Raw genomic sequence first — 18,058 nt, forward strand, 5'->3', positions numbered from 1 at the left:
AGGTGTGAAATGTCAGCCCGTCCGTGACTTTTAGAAACTTTTTTCAAATCTCCATCTCCACCCCCCAACCTATAAACAATAACTCTGACTATACAGGTCTCCAGCGATGAGGTAAACCTTTGACGCAGCAGCAGCAGCAGCAGCAGCAGCAGCAGCAGTCTATTCCAGGAGTTAAAAATCCCCGGAGAAGAGCATAAAATGTAAGCACTTAGGGGAAGGGCTAGGCTCATTATAAAATCAATGCTCACAGGACCACTCTCATTTAAAAACATGGCGGGGAAAAGGTCAGGGAAAGCGACGGAAAAATCTCAATCTAATTCTTTGCTCAAAAAGCCACTTAATATTGGATTCTGTAAATTAAATTTCACACTTGGCTATCCCGGCCAAAGGATAATTACAGCAAGCAGAGGGTGGAGGGAAATAACTTGAGGTGAAAAGCCTGTTGGATTTGTCATGCTGCACGTCTCAAACAACAAATCAGAATCAGCAAAGAGCCTTAAGGACGACACGAAACAGGATGAGCAAGACTCAACAGCAACAGCTACTTCCTTTAAACCCCAACGTCAGCCACAGAAACCCAGGTTGTCTTTAAGAGTGCTGCATTTGTAGTTGATTAAGTGGGCTTTTTAAAAAATCAAATACTAACATGAATGTGGAGCTCAGAATGACCAATTTCATTTAAATGTGTTTAAAAACTTCATTTGCAGCCCAAACTTTGTATTTTCTGAGCTACCCTTGACATAAGACAACCAAATGTATTGCAAATTGAAAGCAGTACAAGACATTTTACATGTGCCATGACATATACAGTCATTTTTGTTCAGTAAAAGTTAGTAAAATGCAAAAATAACTTAATAATAAACACATAGATGCTCCTAAAACAGTAGCTGTAAGACAAATCAGATAGTTGATGGGACTGCAATACCAAATTCTGAAGAAATTGTTAAATTATATCTTATTATTGTAGACTTTCCTTGTATATAAGCTGTTTTCCTGGAGATTATTCAGAAATGTTACCTCTTTAAGGGATTCTGATAAAAGAAAAGACTCTTTAACTCTAGGACACGCCATACCACTCAAACACCTCAAAAGAAATCACTACTACGGTCTTTTCAGCTTGACAGATGACACAGGAACACCTCCTTTACAGTAATTTGCAAGCACTACAAGAAATTTTACATGTGCAGGGACAAATAAAGTCCTCTTTTGCTTGGTAAAAGTTAGTAAAATGCAAAAGCAGCATACTAATAAACACATATATGCTCCTAATAGCAGTCACTGCCAGACAAATCAGATGGCTGATGGGACTGCAACAGCAAATTCTGAATAGATTCTCAAGTAATATGTTATTATTGCAGCCTTTCCTCTTATATAACCGTTTTTCCTGGATATTATTCAATAATTTTACCTCTTTAAGGGACTATCATTAAAGAAAACACTCTAATTCTAGAAAACCATCCCACTCCTGCACCTTCAAAAGAAATCACCACTCCGGTCTTTTCAGCTTGACAGGTGGCACAGGAACACCTTCTTTACAGTAATTTGCAAGAACTACAAGACATTTTACATGTGCAGGGACATACACTACCAGTCAAAAATTTGGACACACCTGCTCATTCAATGCTTTTTCTTTATTTTTTAACTACTTTCTACATTGTAGATACATAATGAAGACATCAAAATTATGAAGTAAGATATATGGAATTCTGTAGCAAACAAACAGTTGTGAAATAATTCTAGACATGTTTTATATTTTAGATTCTACAAAGTAGCCACCCTTGGATTTGATGACAGCTTTGCAAACCCTTGGCATTCTCTCCGTAAGCTTCATGAGGTAGAACCTGAAATTGTTTCCACGTCTCAGGTGTGCCTTGTCAAGGTTAATTTGTGGAATTTCTTGCCTTCTTAATGGGGTTGGGACCATCAGTTGTGTTGTGCAGAAGTCAGGTTGGTCCACCATTGACAGGCCTAATTGACAAATGTTAGAATCTATATTATGGTAGGAACCAATCAGCTAAGTAAAGATAAATGACAGTCCATCATTACTTTAAGAGCTGAAGGTCAGTCAGTCAGGGAAAATTGCAAAAACTTTGAATGTATCCCCCAGTGCAGTTGCAAAAACCATCAAGCGCTACAACAAAACTGTCTCACATGAGGACCGCCCCAGGAAAGGAAGACCAAGAGCTGCTGAGGGTAAGTTCATCCGAGTCACCAGCCTCAGAAATGGCAAGTTAACAGCACCTGAGATTAAACCCACATAAATGCCACAGACTTCTAGTAGCAGACACACAAGGTGAACGGATGGTCTCTACATGTATGGTTCCCACTGTGAAGCATGGAGGAAGAGGTGTGATGGTGTGGGGATGCTTTGCCGGTTTCAGGTGACTACTTATGAAGCTCATGGACAGAATACCAAGAGTGTATAAAGCAGTAATAAAAGCAAAGTGTGGCTATTTTGAATAATCTAAAATATAAAACATATTTTAACTTATTTCACACTTTTTGTTTACTATATAATTCCATATTTGTTCATTCATAGTTTTGATTCCGTCAGTGAGAATCTACAATGTAAATAGTCATGAAAATAAAGAAAAACCATTAAATGAGAAGGTATGTCCAAATTTTTGACTGGTAGTGCATAAAGTCATCTATTGCTTAGTAAAAGTTCGTAAAATGCAAAAATAGCATACTTATAAACACATATATGTTCCTATTAGCAGTAGCTGCAAGACAAATCAGATGGTTGATGGGATTGCAATACCAAATTCTGAATAAATTCTCAAATTATATATTTTTATTGTAGACTTTCCTCCTATATAAACTGTTTTTACTGGACATTATTCAATAATTTTACCTCTTTAAGGGATTCTAATGAAAGAAAACACTCAAACCTCAAAAAGAAATCTCTACCTCGGTCTTTCCAGCTTGCCAGATTGCACAGTAACACCTCCTACCTGGTAGGTGGCGGTAGCATCGCCGCTTGTATCCGTTCCCAGGTTGGTGAGCTTTTCCTTGAGCTTGTGGTGGGAGCGGTGGCGGAGGCAGTAGACCACGGTGGAGGCCAGCAGCACGCCGACGATGCACAGGATGGACACCACGGTGAGGACGAGGAACTTGGTCGACTCCGCCTGGCTGTACTTGGTGGGGATCTGGTTGATTTGACTTCCCTGTGGGCCACAAAGGAGCAGACATGACATAAGCTTTTTTTTTTCTTTCTGAACGTGACGGTGCCGGTACCTGGGTGAGAGTTTAGATTCAACCAGCCGTGGAGGAGACTTTTGCAGTGGTGTAAAAACCGAACACCTAAAAGCGCTTTCAGGTGGTTTCACTGATCAGCCAGACAAGAGGAACTAATCTGCAAAATCAGCTGGCGGAGTGTCTGATTGGAGCGATGCTGCAGGCTCTTAGAGCTCCATGCCACATGGTTTGATAGCCCCGGATTAAAGCGTGAGCCAAACAGACCAAAAAAAAAAAAGAGCACAATCTATCTGAACCCCCCTTTAAAGCATTAATTACTCTCGCTACTAATGATTCTCCTTTAAAACTAAACCTGAAAGTGTACTTCACTCCCCTCTCTCTCTTTCACTTTTTTTTGGAGGGGAAACACATAAACATCACTGTACTCGATGAAAAGTATAATCACGAGCGTTTGTTCCACCATCTGTGCCCAGGAGTGCAGAGAATACATAAACTCCAGACACACCGTTCTCTAAACTGGAGGAGTTTTTCTACCAACAGACGTTGTGCTTCGCAAAAATTCCGACCGAAATAATCCGCCGCGTGAGAACCAGATCCTTCGGCAAACAACTGCAGATGAAAGATTTCTTTTCAACCAGCCTGCTGCTTAGGACGACACGACATACTGGAAAAACCAAAGTGTTTTTTTTTTTATTGAACCACTCAAGCTGCAGCTCCGACTGCTGTTCATTTTCAGCGAGCTCCACATAATGGGCCTGTTGCATTTTACCCGACTACCAAGAGTTAACAATAGGCAACATAATTTCCCATTATTACGTGCTGCATAATGACCTCGACAACAAAGAGTGAAGCAAGAACCGAAGGAGGCGAGCAGCAAATTGTGCTGCCGATGACGAGGCCCGCGGTTGCTTCTCACAAAGAAAAATCTAAAGAAATCAATAGCAAAAACATCTTTTTCTTGACTCATTCTGTTGGGTTGTTTTTTTTTTTTTTTTGCAGCACAATAAAGATTCATTTCCCCTCTTGCTCATCATTAGTATGTTAAGCTTGTTTAAGAAAGTTGAGGAAAAAAACCCTGAGAGTTAAAGAGTGGGGATGGAAGGGGGGTAAATAAAGAAAAAAGAGAAACCTCAGGGTGGTAGAGGTCATACAGATTAGGCGAGGTGTGGCGTGGTGAGTTAATGGAAAGCGGTGGAGTTAGGGGGGAGGCGGTCCCGTCGACTCCCCCCTGCCCGCCTGTCAGAAACCCTGGGAGGTGGGGAAACGGACCGATCCGCCGGATTGTTCTGGAATTCTTTTTAGGTTTCAGGGGAGCGACCCGCCGCCTCCCCTACCTCGACACCGTCAACACCACTCGATAACGCCCTCCCCCCCTTCCTCCCATCCTCCTCCCTCCTATGATTTCATTCATTGCTGCTGCTGCTGCATTCAGCACCTGATAAAGAGTGTCCGCAGAAAAGACCCACAACGGGGGTACAACAGTTGTGCGATGCTTTGTGGGGTGTCCAATTTGCTCGGGGAGCTCTAAGCCGTACTGTAAAAGCTGGTTGCATAGTAATGTGGCAGCCCTGAAAAGGAAACAGTGGGCCTCTCTGACACTGAAGAGCACCACAATGCTAATAAAGCTGAGCAAAAAAAAAAAAGAAAAAAAAAGTGAGAAATTCAGCTCTGAAGTACATAAAGATTCATCTGCTGGTGAGTTACCATTGTTCATAAATCACCGATAACACAGGAGGTTGGTTGTACGATGGAGCAGATACAATTGATTGTGTGTTTTTACTGCTTCTTTTCATTAATGTGAAAGATTTCAGCGGAAAATTCAGCCATTAAGGAGGCGTCATAAACAAAAGTAGCCGAGTCCGTGGGCTCGGCGAGGCCATTAATAATGCATTATTGCTGATTCCACATGCTTCCACCGCAATCATCTTCTACAAAATGTGTATTTTTTTCCTTTTTTTTTTTTTTAACCATGGCTCAAATAACTTCATTTGTCATTTTACTCCCCGAGTCGTCTCATTGTTTTGTCAAATGAAGTTTCATGGAGAGGGATTGCATCTTGCTCGGCTAGTAATGGCCCATAATTCAAGGCTCTAACTGTAACAGCTCCGTCATCTTTCACGGGACAGATGCCGGCGTTTTCCAAAGCACACTCCCCCTTCCTCCGCCGCCTCCCTGATTCAACCCCCCACCACCACCACCTCCTCCAACACCACCGCCTCTCTTGGTCTCTTTATCATGGCTGCCTAGCATGTCTGTCTATTGATTCAAACAAATGCACTCTGACCCCATCTGCTTAATCAAGTTTGGTTGCAGTTGTTAGTAACAGTAAAATAAAAAAAGGGGGGCGGACGACTTGTTAGTTCACGGCTATGAAAAACGAGCAGCCGCCACGCCGCCGCTTGCAGACGTAGCAGGAATTTACAATGATTGAAAATCAAATGTTTGCTCGGGACGGGAGGCGGGAGGCAGGCAGGCGTTACTGTGCAAAAGGCTGAGCAGCGGCAGCAGCCAAGCACTGTAAGCGTGTAAAGCGTGTTTGCGTGCGACGCGTTTGCAATAATACGACGTTATCTGCTCGGCTCTGCAGTTCTGAGGCCTTCTCCTCCAGCGGCTTAACACTTTCAATCAAATTACACTCTGAGGGTTTTGATGGTGAGAGCTGCTGCTGCCACGGAGGTGAACTTGCAGCTCGGCCGAGAGAAACTACAGGAAATGTAATTTATGTTGCATGTGTGATTGTGAGTTTATAAAAAAGAGAAAAAAAGAAAGAACAGGAATAATCTGAGGCAAGAATCAGGTTTGAATCTGCAGCTAAAAGGAACGCAGCCACACAGAAGACTTCAATCTGCATCATTCCTGTCTCTGATTTTTTTTTTTTACATTTTTTTGCATCGTTCAATGCAGGGGAAAAAAAACAACAAAAAAATATCGACAATCCTGTATGTTTCAGGAGGAAAATCAGACATTTTGATCAAGTCGTTACCAGTGAGTGGCTAAAAAAAAAATGAGAGGAGAATACTGTCTCCCCAAAGGCAAAAGGGGAGAAGGGAGTTCCTTTCATGCTTCCACTTCTATTGTCCATCTGCTCCCACAAAAATCGATTGTACTTGCAAATTTTTTTCATTTCACATCGGCAAACGTGATTTGACATACGGCGCGCAGCTCCTCCTGACTGAGTATTTCTGAAAAGCATTAACATACAACGTCAGGGATGCTGGCTGGCTGTCTGGCTGGGTTCATCCCTTTTCAGCAAATATCAGACACACTCCCTACAGACACAACAGGAGCAGAAAAGAACAAACAGAGCGAGAAAAGAAATGAGAGTGAGAGTACCGTTTTTACATTACATTTTTTTTTATCATCATGTCTCTTCTGGTGAATTTTGGATCCAGTTTTGCACCAAAATCACGTCTCTCCCGACCCACGCTCGGTGTGACTTCACGTAGGTAGCACCCTAATTCTCATCGAATTACAATAATCTGATTTGTGGCTGCGAAGAAATCGTAATAAAATCAGTTAAGATGTTAGAATTTTGGGTGAAATCTGCTTCAAAAGTAGAACTAAATGTGTAGTTTTCGGTGTATAAAGATTTGAGATGGAGGTTTGGTGCTGGACTGGTTTGATTTCCTAGTTGGTCTGAGTGCAACGCAGTGTGTATATATGTGTATGTGTGTGTGTGTGTGTGTGTGTGTGTGTGTGTGTGTGTGTGTGTGTGTGAATGGGGGTGTGGATTAGCCAGGCTTCCATAGACAAAAGGCAGATGGATTTGCACGGCTCTTGCTTTTTCAGAATGGGTGAAAAAAGGTCAGAGGCAGAGCGGCGGCCGGCTATTGTTTTCCTCCATGATGACTGCTGTAGGAAACAAAGATCTGTCCCTCACCTCTGATTCATCCCGGGCCTTTGAAAAAGTTCAGCCGGGGTTTTTAACAAAACCTTTTCGGCAAACACAGAAACACAACCGCACACAGCTGCGCGTGGAAGTGAATCAAACTACACTTGGACACGGATTCTTACAGGTTACGCTGCATGTACGTGCACACGCTCCCACCTCAAACGCTCCTCACACGCACACAAATGCTAAAGCACTCAAGTGAAAGTTCGCACAAAACACCCAGATTCAGCCTCAACTGAAAAACCGAGCAGAAAACCCAATAAATTCACCTTCCATCTGCAGGCGGTGTGAATCAGTTTCTATGTGCTATCACAAATTGCATACTAATTAGGGACACTCCTTTGACAACATTTATAAAAAATAAAAAGATCTAAAGTTTGCACTCCTGCGATAAGGAGCAGCAGCTGCAGAAAACACCAGCAAATCCTATTAAACTGACTGTTATTACAAAGCTACGGTGAGATGCAGCTGCATGAAGCCCCTCAACCAGGTGGCGCGTCACTCAGTGTCTAAACTCCACGGATACTCCCATTGCGCCTTCACCTTTTCCTTTAAAAAGATAATCCACTTTTTGGCTCATTTCGGCTGGAATAAATGCTACAAGCAAACATGAAGCAGTAATACATTTGGGAGACAATCACACAGGAGTGGGTGTCAAATGAGCACTCCTTAGTCCTACAAGAGGGAATGAATGAATGAAGAGGGGAGCAACAGCAAGGCAGGACAGACTCGTCATCTTTGGTACAGATTTTTTTGGGGGGCAGGGAGGGAGCATGAGCCTACGTTAGCATGCACATAAAAACAAAAAAATGAAATCCTACCAAATGGTGAGGTAATGCAACAGACACCTCCTCCTCCTCCTTCTCCGGTTGCTCCTGCGTCTAGTTCCCATTCCACTCCGGCTTCACGGACACCACCGACTCGGAGACACCGGCGGCAGAGGAAGAGGAGGAGGAGGAGGGAGTGAGTGGGAGACAGAGGGAGTTTCATCTCCTCCCATCATCCCCGTTGCCACCGTTGGAGATAAAAATCTCAAAAAGAAAGTTCCCGGCTTCCTCCTCTTCCTCCCACTCCTTTTCCTTTCTGCCATCATCCGTTGCAAAGAAAAAAAAACGTAAAAATGCGCCAACAAATTCGTCTCTGTTTTTTTTTACCTTGACGCAATTCAGCAGACGTTTGGATCAGAGAGGAGAGAGGAGGACCGGCAGCCTCCTCCACTTCCACAGAGAGGAATGAGATGCTATTTTTTTCTACCCCCCCGATACAGAGAGAGAGAGAGAGAGACTACAAAGTGCGCTGTAGGGCTCCTCCTTATATTCCTCCCATCCCTCCCTCCATTCCCTGCCTGTCTACAGCACATGTCACCTCCCCTCGTTGCCATGGCGACCGCTCCACATGTTGCCGACAGGAGGAGGAGGAGGATGAGGAGTTGAGGACAAGAGAGTTAAAAGGGGTGCAAAAAAAAGGGAAGAAGGAAGAAAAACGAGGAGAGGGCAAGGAAACAACGAGGAAGGAAAAGGGAGGAACGTTCGTCTTCGTAGCTCACTCAGGCTCGAGCTAAAAATCTTGTTTCCCTTCAAACAAATTGAAATTTCGCCGCAGATTGTGGCCACATTGGCTTGTTTTTACTGGAAACCAACAGCAATATCTCCGTGGCAGATCGAGAAAAATTCACGCATCTTAAAACGTGTCTTGAATTATCTCCACCGGCGCTGCTGTGTTTCCTCTTCCAACTTGACTCTAATAAGATTTCAGGACTTTACTAGAAAACGTGACTTGTTAAGAAGAGTATGTCGCGCGTAGTTATCGGAGACAAGCTTGCGTGAAGATTCGGTTTCATGAAACCGACGTCTGTCTCTTCTGGAAATCCATTCAGCTGTGAAGTTATAAGGCCGACAGTGTGTAGAGTTGTTTCAGTAAAAACGTGATGATGACGTCTAGTTAGTACTATTTTAAAAGCACATTTTCCATTTGTCAACTGTCATGTGCGTGATAGTCAAACATTATTTCCAAAAAATACTTGCTCATTTGCTGTGTCGATGATGTTTTTAGAGTTTGAAATCTACCAGAGGTGTTAAACTGGGCTGAGATCTAGTCACTCGTGAAGACCACAGTATCATCTTCATTAAAACATGAACTCTTGTGCCTAATGGATGTGGGCTTTGTAATTGGGGAAGAGTTTGGGCAGATAGAGTCCCTGTAAAGGGGCAACTGGACCCAAACCATGTCAGCAAAATGCCTCCAAACACTGAAACAGATCTCTGCACTGTAGAAGTGGAGGGCAGTACCTTTAACTTGGGGTACACCTAACATGCATTTGCCCACTTGTTGAGACTAGTAAAATGGTTTTTCACATCTCTATAGACCAGTATCTGTGGTTTTTATACCACTGAACTCTAAAATGAGCACTTATCTGTTCAATAAGAGGAGGGTTTGGCCAACTGTGGTGCACCAGACCAGGTCTTTACCCTGGCAGAGTTGTCGAGGGGTTCTGCAGACCATGTCCCCGACCCAAACCCTGATGGGGGGTACTATGGTAATACTGGGTACCTGGGCAGTTCTTGTGAACCATCTGGTCTTTGTACAACCAAAGTGAGAGCTACAGCCTCGGCACAAAGTCGAATATGTTTCCAGGGTTGCTCCTTGTCTCCAACGATCGTGTTTGGAAGGAAGAGGCCAGCTGAGGTGGTTCTGGCATCTAATCCTGGCTGCCTTCCTTTTTGGGTTTTCTGGCCACGTCCAGCTGGGATGAGACCCAGAACTCATTGGAGGGATCTCATATCTCATCTCATCACTTCAGGATCCCCAACAACTACCCAGAATGACCTGCTTAGCCTCATGTCTATGTAGATCTTCAGTCATCCAGGTAATGGTAGTCCTAGGAGCTCCATTAGAAATCAACTGGACTTCTCTTTTAGATTCTCAAAGATGTTTCACCTCTAATCCTAGAGGCTTCCTCAGTTCTGACTGACTGATGGGGAGTTTCAGATCATTGGCTGTGTAAAATGAACAGATGGATGCAATCCTACTAGATTATCTATACTTTAATAACTGTCGACGGACTGTTCTTGCAGAGTCTGATCAAACTTTACTCACTGTTCCTATTAAAGCCAGTCAAGCATCCGTTGTGACTGAAGCTCCAGTCATCTGTGCCTGAACTCTATTTTAAAAGCACTCAGGTTTTTCCTTTTGTCACATTGATGCCAAATCAAAACCCATGGGGCGCGTTGAGCATTTTTACACAAACTACACATCATGATTGAGTGTTAATCGTGTAACTGTACCATGAACTGTGTTTTTTTTTTCATTCATTTACATTTCCTTTAATTGGTCACTGATCTGTACATATGTGCACAAACATTCGTCTATGTCATCAGGAGTTTTTTTTCATTGAATTTTGTATGCTTATTGAACAAATTAAGTGAAATGTTGGTTGATTTAGTGAGAAACATGTATTTATAACACATTTCTTTCTTAGTAGATGGAAAACAAAGCTATTAGGGAATAATGACAAATGTATAGTAAGAATTTCCTTATATTTGCCATTTTTGAACACTAAGCAATGACTTTTTTAATGCAAAATCATAAACTAAAAATAAAAAACTTTATTTTGGCATGCATGAAGCCAGTGATGCTTTAAAAAACTCCCTCAGCTGTATGCACATATTAGTGGATCTATGTTTTTTCATCCACTGCATCCAATATGATAACTTTTGTTGACCAAGGGAAAGAATAATTCAGTGTAACAGTTTGTGCTGTTAGCTAAGGAGGTGACCCACCCCACCGTGGCCACCCTGAGGCCTAATCCACAAACAGGGCTAATGAGTTATTAGCTGCAGAGGCACTGCAACCAACAGCTGCAGCAAACACAGGAGGACGGTTACACAACTTTGTGAACAAAAACAACACTTTTTTCACATTGGTATGCAGTTTTGCGCCACACTGAAAACTCCCATCTTGCTTGTTTGGAGATGCTGCCTAACGCAGATGACGAGGTTTCTTCCTGGGGGAGTGTGTGAGGATGGGGGGGGGGCTGTTCAGTTTATCTTTCTATTCACTCCCCCCAGCTCCTTCACAGACACCCCCACACAACCTTTTGTCCCCCTTGGCGACAGCTGGAGGTGGCAGGCACCGAGGACCCTGCTCCACTCTGTGAGCCGTCGATGGTGGGGGGGTTCGATGGAGGTTGCTTGGTGGTTGGTGGAGATTTGGGAAGCTTTGAGGGGAGTTGGGGGGGGGGGGTGCTTTTCAGTTTGCACCCCCCCTCCACTCTTTCTTAATTCTCCCCTCAACCCCCACCTTCCCAACTCTCAAGGATTGGAGCTAACAGAACTCGCCGAGGTTTCATTTCCTTTCCCTTTCAGCGACACCAAAGAAAGAAGGAAATAAAATGGCTTTCTGTTGGGGTTTTTTTTGTCTCTCTGCAGCTACACCAACGCAGACACACCGTCACCTCTACCTGCTTCCACTGTTTCCACTTCAGTCGTAACGACAGCTCACAAGCAGCAGGTTTAACCAAATCTGGACCGAACTCTGGTTACGTTGGCCAATCATTTCATTCCATCTATGCATTACATCTCATTGTGGTGCGGCTATGAGAAAAACAGGACACCTCTCACAATATTATATCAGTACAAAAAGGTAAATATTTTAAAGCTGGACTTTACATTTCAACATTTGTTGAAGAAGAAACCCTGTTAAACCCAGTTTCTGCTCCCTGCTCAGGAAACAAAGCAGCACATTTGTGAACAAAGTGGAGCTATAACAGCTAAAGAGGTGGATCTTTGTCCTCGGGAGACCAAAACGGAGCTAAAAGTAGAATAAAATGCTCCTTTTTGCATCTATTGGCTAACATATTTGCAATGGAAACTATATACTGTATCGTGAAAATGTGGCAGATGTAGTAATGGAATATCTCCATAGAGGTACAGAGGAACATTTCCAGCAACCATCACTCCTGTGTTCTAATGCTACATTGTGTTAGCTAATGGTGTTGAAAGGCTCATTGATGATTAGAAAACCCTTGTGCAGTTATGTTAGCGCATGAGTAAAAGTGTGAGTTTTCATGGAAAACATGAAATTGTCTGGGTGACCCCAAACTTTTGAAGGTTAGTGTATATTAATGCACCAAAGCCACAACACCCTAGAAATGTTACTTTCTAGAGTTTCTACTTCCCAACAATTTAGGGGATTCTTGGCAACAACATCTTAACCCTCTTTGCATCCCCCACATCTGTTATTTTATCACGACAGCTCATTGTGTGCTATGATTTCCTCATTTGTAGAACTTGCAATGTATTTTTTTTGCAAATTTACAAGCTTGTTTTATTGGGTTATCCTGACGGCTGATTATCCGGAACATTTCCACCTCGAGGACAGTGTTTCTGCAATATCTGTTCGCTATTAACGCCGTTTTTATGAACCGAACAAAGCTGAAGCTGCTTTGTGAGCTGAAATTCTCGCCCTACACTCTTACTAGAATGCCGTGGAACAGGTGTGAATGAGGTCATGGACAGCGATGTTATTTATTTGGTTAACATCGCCTCCATCCAGAGCAACCGTACGAGGCCTCTCCTGAACACTTCTAAATGAATGGAATGTACTGTACCACATTCTACAAGTACAGTACGAGGTCAGCGGAGGAGCAGATGTGCCGTGTCAGATACCACAGTGTTGTACTTATACTTTACAAGGATCTGACAGCAATAGATTTGTCTGAAAGGAGCATTGTGTTCATGCTGAATGATCTTCCTGCGCGTTAGCTCTTATCTGCGAGCAGAATCTCTGTTGGTGGTTTGTTGCATTTCTTCTGCCTTACTGTTCTTTGCTACTAGGAGAGCTGGGAGATGGTATCAGATTTTTATTCTTTTTACTCCTGTGAACAGCTAAAGTAGAAGATAATTAGTTGTAAGAAGAAAAAAAAGGGAGGGAAACGATGGTGGCTGGACATGGGAATTCAAACCATTTTGGTACAAATTTGGCTTTGTAGCCCAGGAATGCAAGCACAGACGTTCACAAGTGGAGCTTTTTTTTCCAACGATGAAATGCTACTTTGCATTCGACTTGAAAGAAGAGTCGGTGCCTAGAAATTAATAAGCAGATCATGCAGTAAACTCACAGGGAAGGCATGGTTGTGGTGGTTCTGCATCCTTTGAAGCAAGAACATACACCTGAGGTAGAATATAGCAGCAAAGTGACTGAACAAAAAGATCTTGATAAAACATTAGATTTTGCTCGTGAATAAGCAATTAAACTTCAACCCGTTTTCGTTTTATCTATTTAATACGTGTCAGGAAAGGTGCATATCAATATTTTGCCATTATCACATTCAAAATCACAATCAAACAGCCTCATGAACTGCTTTAAGCTGATGTAAGAAAGATATTTTAGTCCCTCAGGATGATGCAGATACCAGTTCTGGTCGCATCAACTTTATTGTGCTGCTGTAGCTACAAAGGTTTATCATGCTGCTGCAGGCAATCAGTAAAAATACGTACTTAAATGTCCTGAAACTCGTCTCAATGAGGATTTAGAAGTTGTTTTTTAATGGAAATAATGTGGTACCACCTTGAAATGGCTTAGCTGTATTTGTGCGAATGTTGTTTCCTCTACAATGTGCAGCTCTATGATGCTCGAGCACACCAGCTCTCCTACATCTCCGCTAAAACACTGTAAAACGACTCTGTGCCAAACAACAGCAAGTGGTAACACTGGAGTAATTCAGCGTTAGTTGTCTGGAAACTGCTTCTGAAAAAGAAGAACATGACACAGAAAGTCTCAGTCTGCAAGTTGACAGGATTAGTTCCTCAAGTTTGGAAAATATGAAGCTGCAGAAGTCTGAATTTGTGTTTTTGAGACTTTCATCTGCGGATTTAAGGTGGAAACTCTCAGCCATGGTGTTGACTGTTTGTTTCACTCCTCATGTGTCTTCTAGTTTGTAAAAAAAACTCTATGTTGACATGCTAACAAAGTTAAAAAATATTTTTTAAATAAGAATTTTGGTAGGACACCGATCTTTCAGATTCTTACTTAAAACAAACAGTTCTTTTCATGTATTTTCAATATAAAGCAAATGTGAAGCTGCTGTATCATCTCCTCTAATATTTGCGTATTAAACCACATGTGATAAATGTGTGCAGAATGCATCACCTTGCGATTTATTTTCATTTATTTTCCAACAGTTTTGTTACAGCAGGGGTTATTGCAGGGATTCGACTCGCACATGTGCCTTTTTTAATTTGGAAAAAAGAGGCAGTTTCATTAAATTCTGCAGATTCTTTGCAAGCAAAAAGTCTGTTTGCAGTGAAGAAAACAGCAACCTTCTTTGGTATTGTGCAGCAGATTTGAGCTATTTCTTGTAAAATACAACATAGAGGCAGACAGTCTGCACAGGGAAGTTCACATCTGTTTGTACTTGTTATTCTGACGCCTTGTTTGCCTCCCTGTTGATGAGATATGTCAGTAAAATTATGTTTTTAACACACTTACTCGCACTTTCTGTAGTGCTATACAAGGTGTTCAGTTTATTTAGGTGTTTCTGTTGATTTATAGTGACCATTAAGCTGCAGTGTGACACCGCATGACCTTATTCTCTGCCACCACTTGAAAGCCCACAGAACCCGGAGTCCCTTCTGTCATTAACTGCGGATGAAAGGAGGATTTTAGACCAACAGTCTCCACATAATGAGGAGAAAACATCACTCATCTCGCAACCTTAAACACAATCGCGTCTGCCTTTTTGTCTGACGGCTTCAGGGAGGCATCAACTCGGCCGTCAGCTCTGTCAGATACAACATCAGAGGACGTCAAGTGCTCACAAACGGCTTGTGTCATATTCAAACGGTCACCGGCGGACGCAAAATGAAAGAGCCTCTCTCTCTTGTCTTTGTACCAAAATGACAGCTCATTCAGCCCAGGACCACCAAACTATTGTCCTTTGTGCGGCGCGAGATATTTCGGATTCCTGTGACCCCCGCTCGCCTTGTCTTCTCGGATGGCACCCAAGACAAAAGAGCCATCATCCGCATGATATGGTAGCCCCTCAGCCCTGACGCCCCCTGGGACATAAATCTTCGACATACAGTAAGCAAGCATAACATCTGGTCTGACTGACAAACGGACGGTGGCAAAAGTGTCTTGTACGGTTTGCAATACAGCCGACAAACTGCAGTGAAAAGTCCAGGGAGCAACGTATAAGACAAGAAAACCAGTATGTGTATCATAGATGGTCAAACTTCTAGCTTAGGGATGTCAAACTCATTTTAGTTCAGGGGCCACATTCAGCCCAGTTTGATCTCTAGTGATCAGTAAAATCACAGCATAATAACCTATAAATAACCACAACTCCAAATAATTTTTCCTTTGTTTTAGTGCAAAAAATGTTCACATTTAAGAAATGATCTTTTTACAAAACATTATGAAAAACCTAAAATTTCTGAAGAAAAATACGCTGAATTTCAACAACATTATGCCTCAGTTTATCATTTACACAGTAAAGCTTACAGATCACAGAGTGTCTACAAAGGAACACAACATTCAGTCACAGGTACCTGGAACTGAACGACATAGAATTTTATTTTATGATCAAAATGACAAAAGTTAAACATAAAAAAGACAAACAACAACAAAAACAAGACAAATATTACAAAAATGACACAAAATGACAAAAACGAGACACAAAATGACAAAAAAAAGAGAAACGACACAAACAAAACAAAGAGACAAAAAAATGAGACAAAAAAGTTATAAAGCGACAAACAAATGGAAGAATGACAAAAACAAGACAAAAAAATAACACAAATGAGACAACTGAGACCAAAAATGACAAAAGCGAGAAACAAAACAAAAATGTAGACAAACAGCACAAGCGAGACAAAAAAACCCCACAAAATGACACAGACGATACACAAAACAACGAATAAAGGAGAACACAAAATGACAAAAATAAGACAAAAAAAAGCAACCCAGGCAAAAAGGAAACACGAAATGACAAAAGCCAGACAAAATATTACAAAAATGAGACACAAAATGACAAAAGACCAATGAGCAATGTAGTATTTTATTTTTTGATCGAAACAATTTGTCATGGTCTAGAAATTATTTTTAATTTATAGTTTTACAAATCTACAATTTGCATTTAATGTCTTCTCTGTAATTTTTACACTTTACAAAGTCGTCTCGTGGGCCGGATCGGACCCTCTGACAGGCCGGTTTTGGCCCGCGGGCCGCATGTTTGACACCTCTATTCCAGCTTAACAGCAAGACTCCAGCATTAAATTTCTGCACAACTCTACTGTTACTGCTTGCATTAATGAGACTTTTATGGTTGATTCTGTCTGACGGATGCACTTTTTCCTCCAACACATTCATCCAATAGCTGGATTTGCATCTAAACCTGAAGATGCACATTCTAATATATTTATAAAATGCAAGATACCAGACTTTAGATGTGACAATCGAGTTCTCCGTATTGTCGGTGTTTTGTGGTTCCTTTCCTTGCTCTATATTTCATTTGTTCCTCCTTCTTTCAGCTCCACCTCCTTCTTTTCCCTTTTTAACTGATCTGAAGGCATGAAAATCCTCAAATCTGTGTTGACTTCATCCTCATCATCACTATATATGTGTTCATTTGACTACCTGAGAACCTTCTACTGCTAACATCCATCTCAGAGCAAATTTAAAAAGCTGGATTTGCGCTTGTTTTGTATCTCAACTCATTCAAAACAGCAGATTTTGGTGCACACACATATAGTTATCTATTTTCTAGCACACTCTCTTACTCCCTCTTTGCGTCTAAACATCGTCTACCTTTCCTCTCTGTTCTCCATCTATTCTCAGTTTTCCACACACTGCCTTGTACCTAAAGCTAAGCTCACTTCTTCACAAGCTGGAAAAACGGCTCGACAGCGGAGGCCGATGTAGCTGTGTTTCCTCTGCAGTCGGAGAGACGAGCATGAAACAATCCCCCTGACAGTCTGTGAGCTCCGTCCGATCACACCCAGAGAGCTTAAAGGCACCGTGTCCCGACTGCAGGAGACCGTCCTCGCGAGCAAAAACCTCAACTGGACCTTTGTTCTGATATGTAAATGCCTTCCTGGCAGAGAGGAGACCAAGCATGTGCTTCACTTCAGCAGCTCTGGTCATTTATTGGAGATTATCTATTCGGTCGCAGCAGTGAAGGCTGCTGGATGACATTATACTGGATTCATGACACCTCCTGCTCATTTACAGTTGCGATTGATTTAAGCGCATGTTCTTGGCGACAAAGCTGCATCTGGAGCGAGTCCAATCCGTATAAAACTGTGCTGCACCGTGAACACATTCACTTTAGACAATTAGAGGTGACTTTAAAGTGTGGCGGGGTTGTTAAGGTGCAAAAAAACATGAAGAAAAATGCCCTCTGTCGACTCCAGCTTGGTCTTCTCCAGGACATTCTCCATCAGTCTCCACTGCAAAAGTCTCCAAGTAAGACAAAAAGCTTAAAAAAAGATCTTTAAAATCTGTTTGTGTGTTGCTCATATAGGTGCACACACAGAAAAATGTTATCAGCCCATTGAATGACCATTATTGTGGTGTTCCTACAACCTTCTCCACCTTCTAGCAGGCTTAGTAGGTGCATCTTCATTAAGATTCATAAAAGATGAAGAACGTGACGCTTCACCTCCCACAACAAACCTCAAATAATAAATAAAAATAGACAATTAGGGCCCCAAAAACTGCCCTGATGTTCAAAAATCCAGCTGTGTTTGGAAACTGGTCACAAACCTCTGACTGGTTCCTGGGTGTTTTATTTTTCTGCTCCCGTCTCATTTTTCTCAGTGATATAAAGTCCTGCAGCTCCATGGAAACTCAGAAATGTCTTCAGATGGAATGAATGAATGAAAATCAGAAAAAAGAAGAATAAAAACTGTTGAATTTCTTTTCATGGAGCTGCAATTTTGAACTCAAAAAGATTAACAAAAGTCCACG

The 18,058-nt window shown here is 42.0% G+C and overlaps 1 protein-coding gene across 1 annotated transcript in view; it reads right to left on the reverse strand.

The window, feature by feature from the left end:
• Positions 1 to 18,058, reverse strand: part of LOC111563883 (receptor-type tyrosine-protein phosphatase N2-like) — a 268,035-nt gene that overhangs the window by 78,784 nt on the left and 171,193 nt on the right. The window contains exon 13 of the mRNA XM_055014499.1: positions 2,955 to 3,167. Within this exon, the coding sequence (XP_054870474.1) occupies positions 2,955 to 3,167 (213 nt within the window). The remainder of the gene's footprint in view (positions 1 to 2,954; positions 3,168 to 18,058) is intronic.

Source organism: Amphiprion ocellaris, chromosome 10 (assembly GCF_022539595.1).
Source record: "Amphiprion ocellaris isolate individual 3 ecotype Okinawa chromosome 10, ASM2253959v1, whole genome shotgun sequence".
Classification (NCBI taxonomy): domain Eukaryota; kingdom Metazoa; phylum Chordata; class Actinopteri; family Pomacentridae; genus Amphiprion; species Amphiprion ocellaris.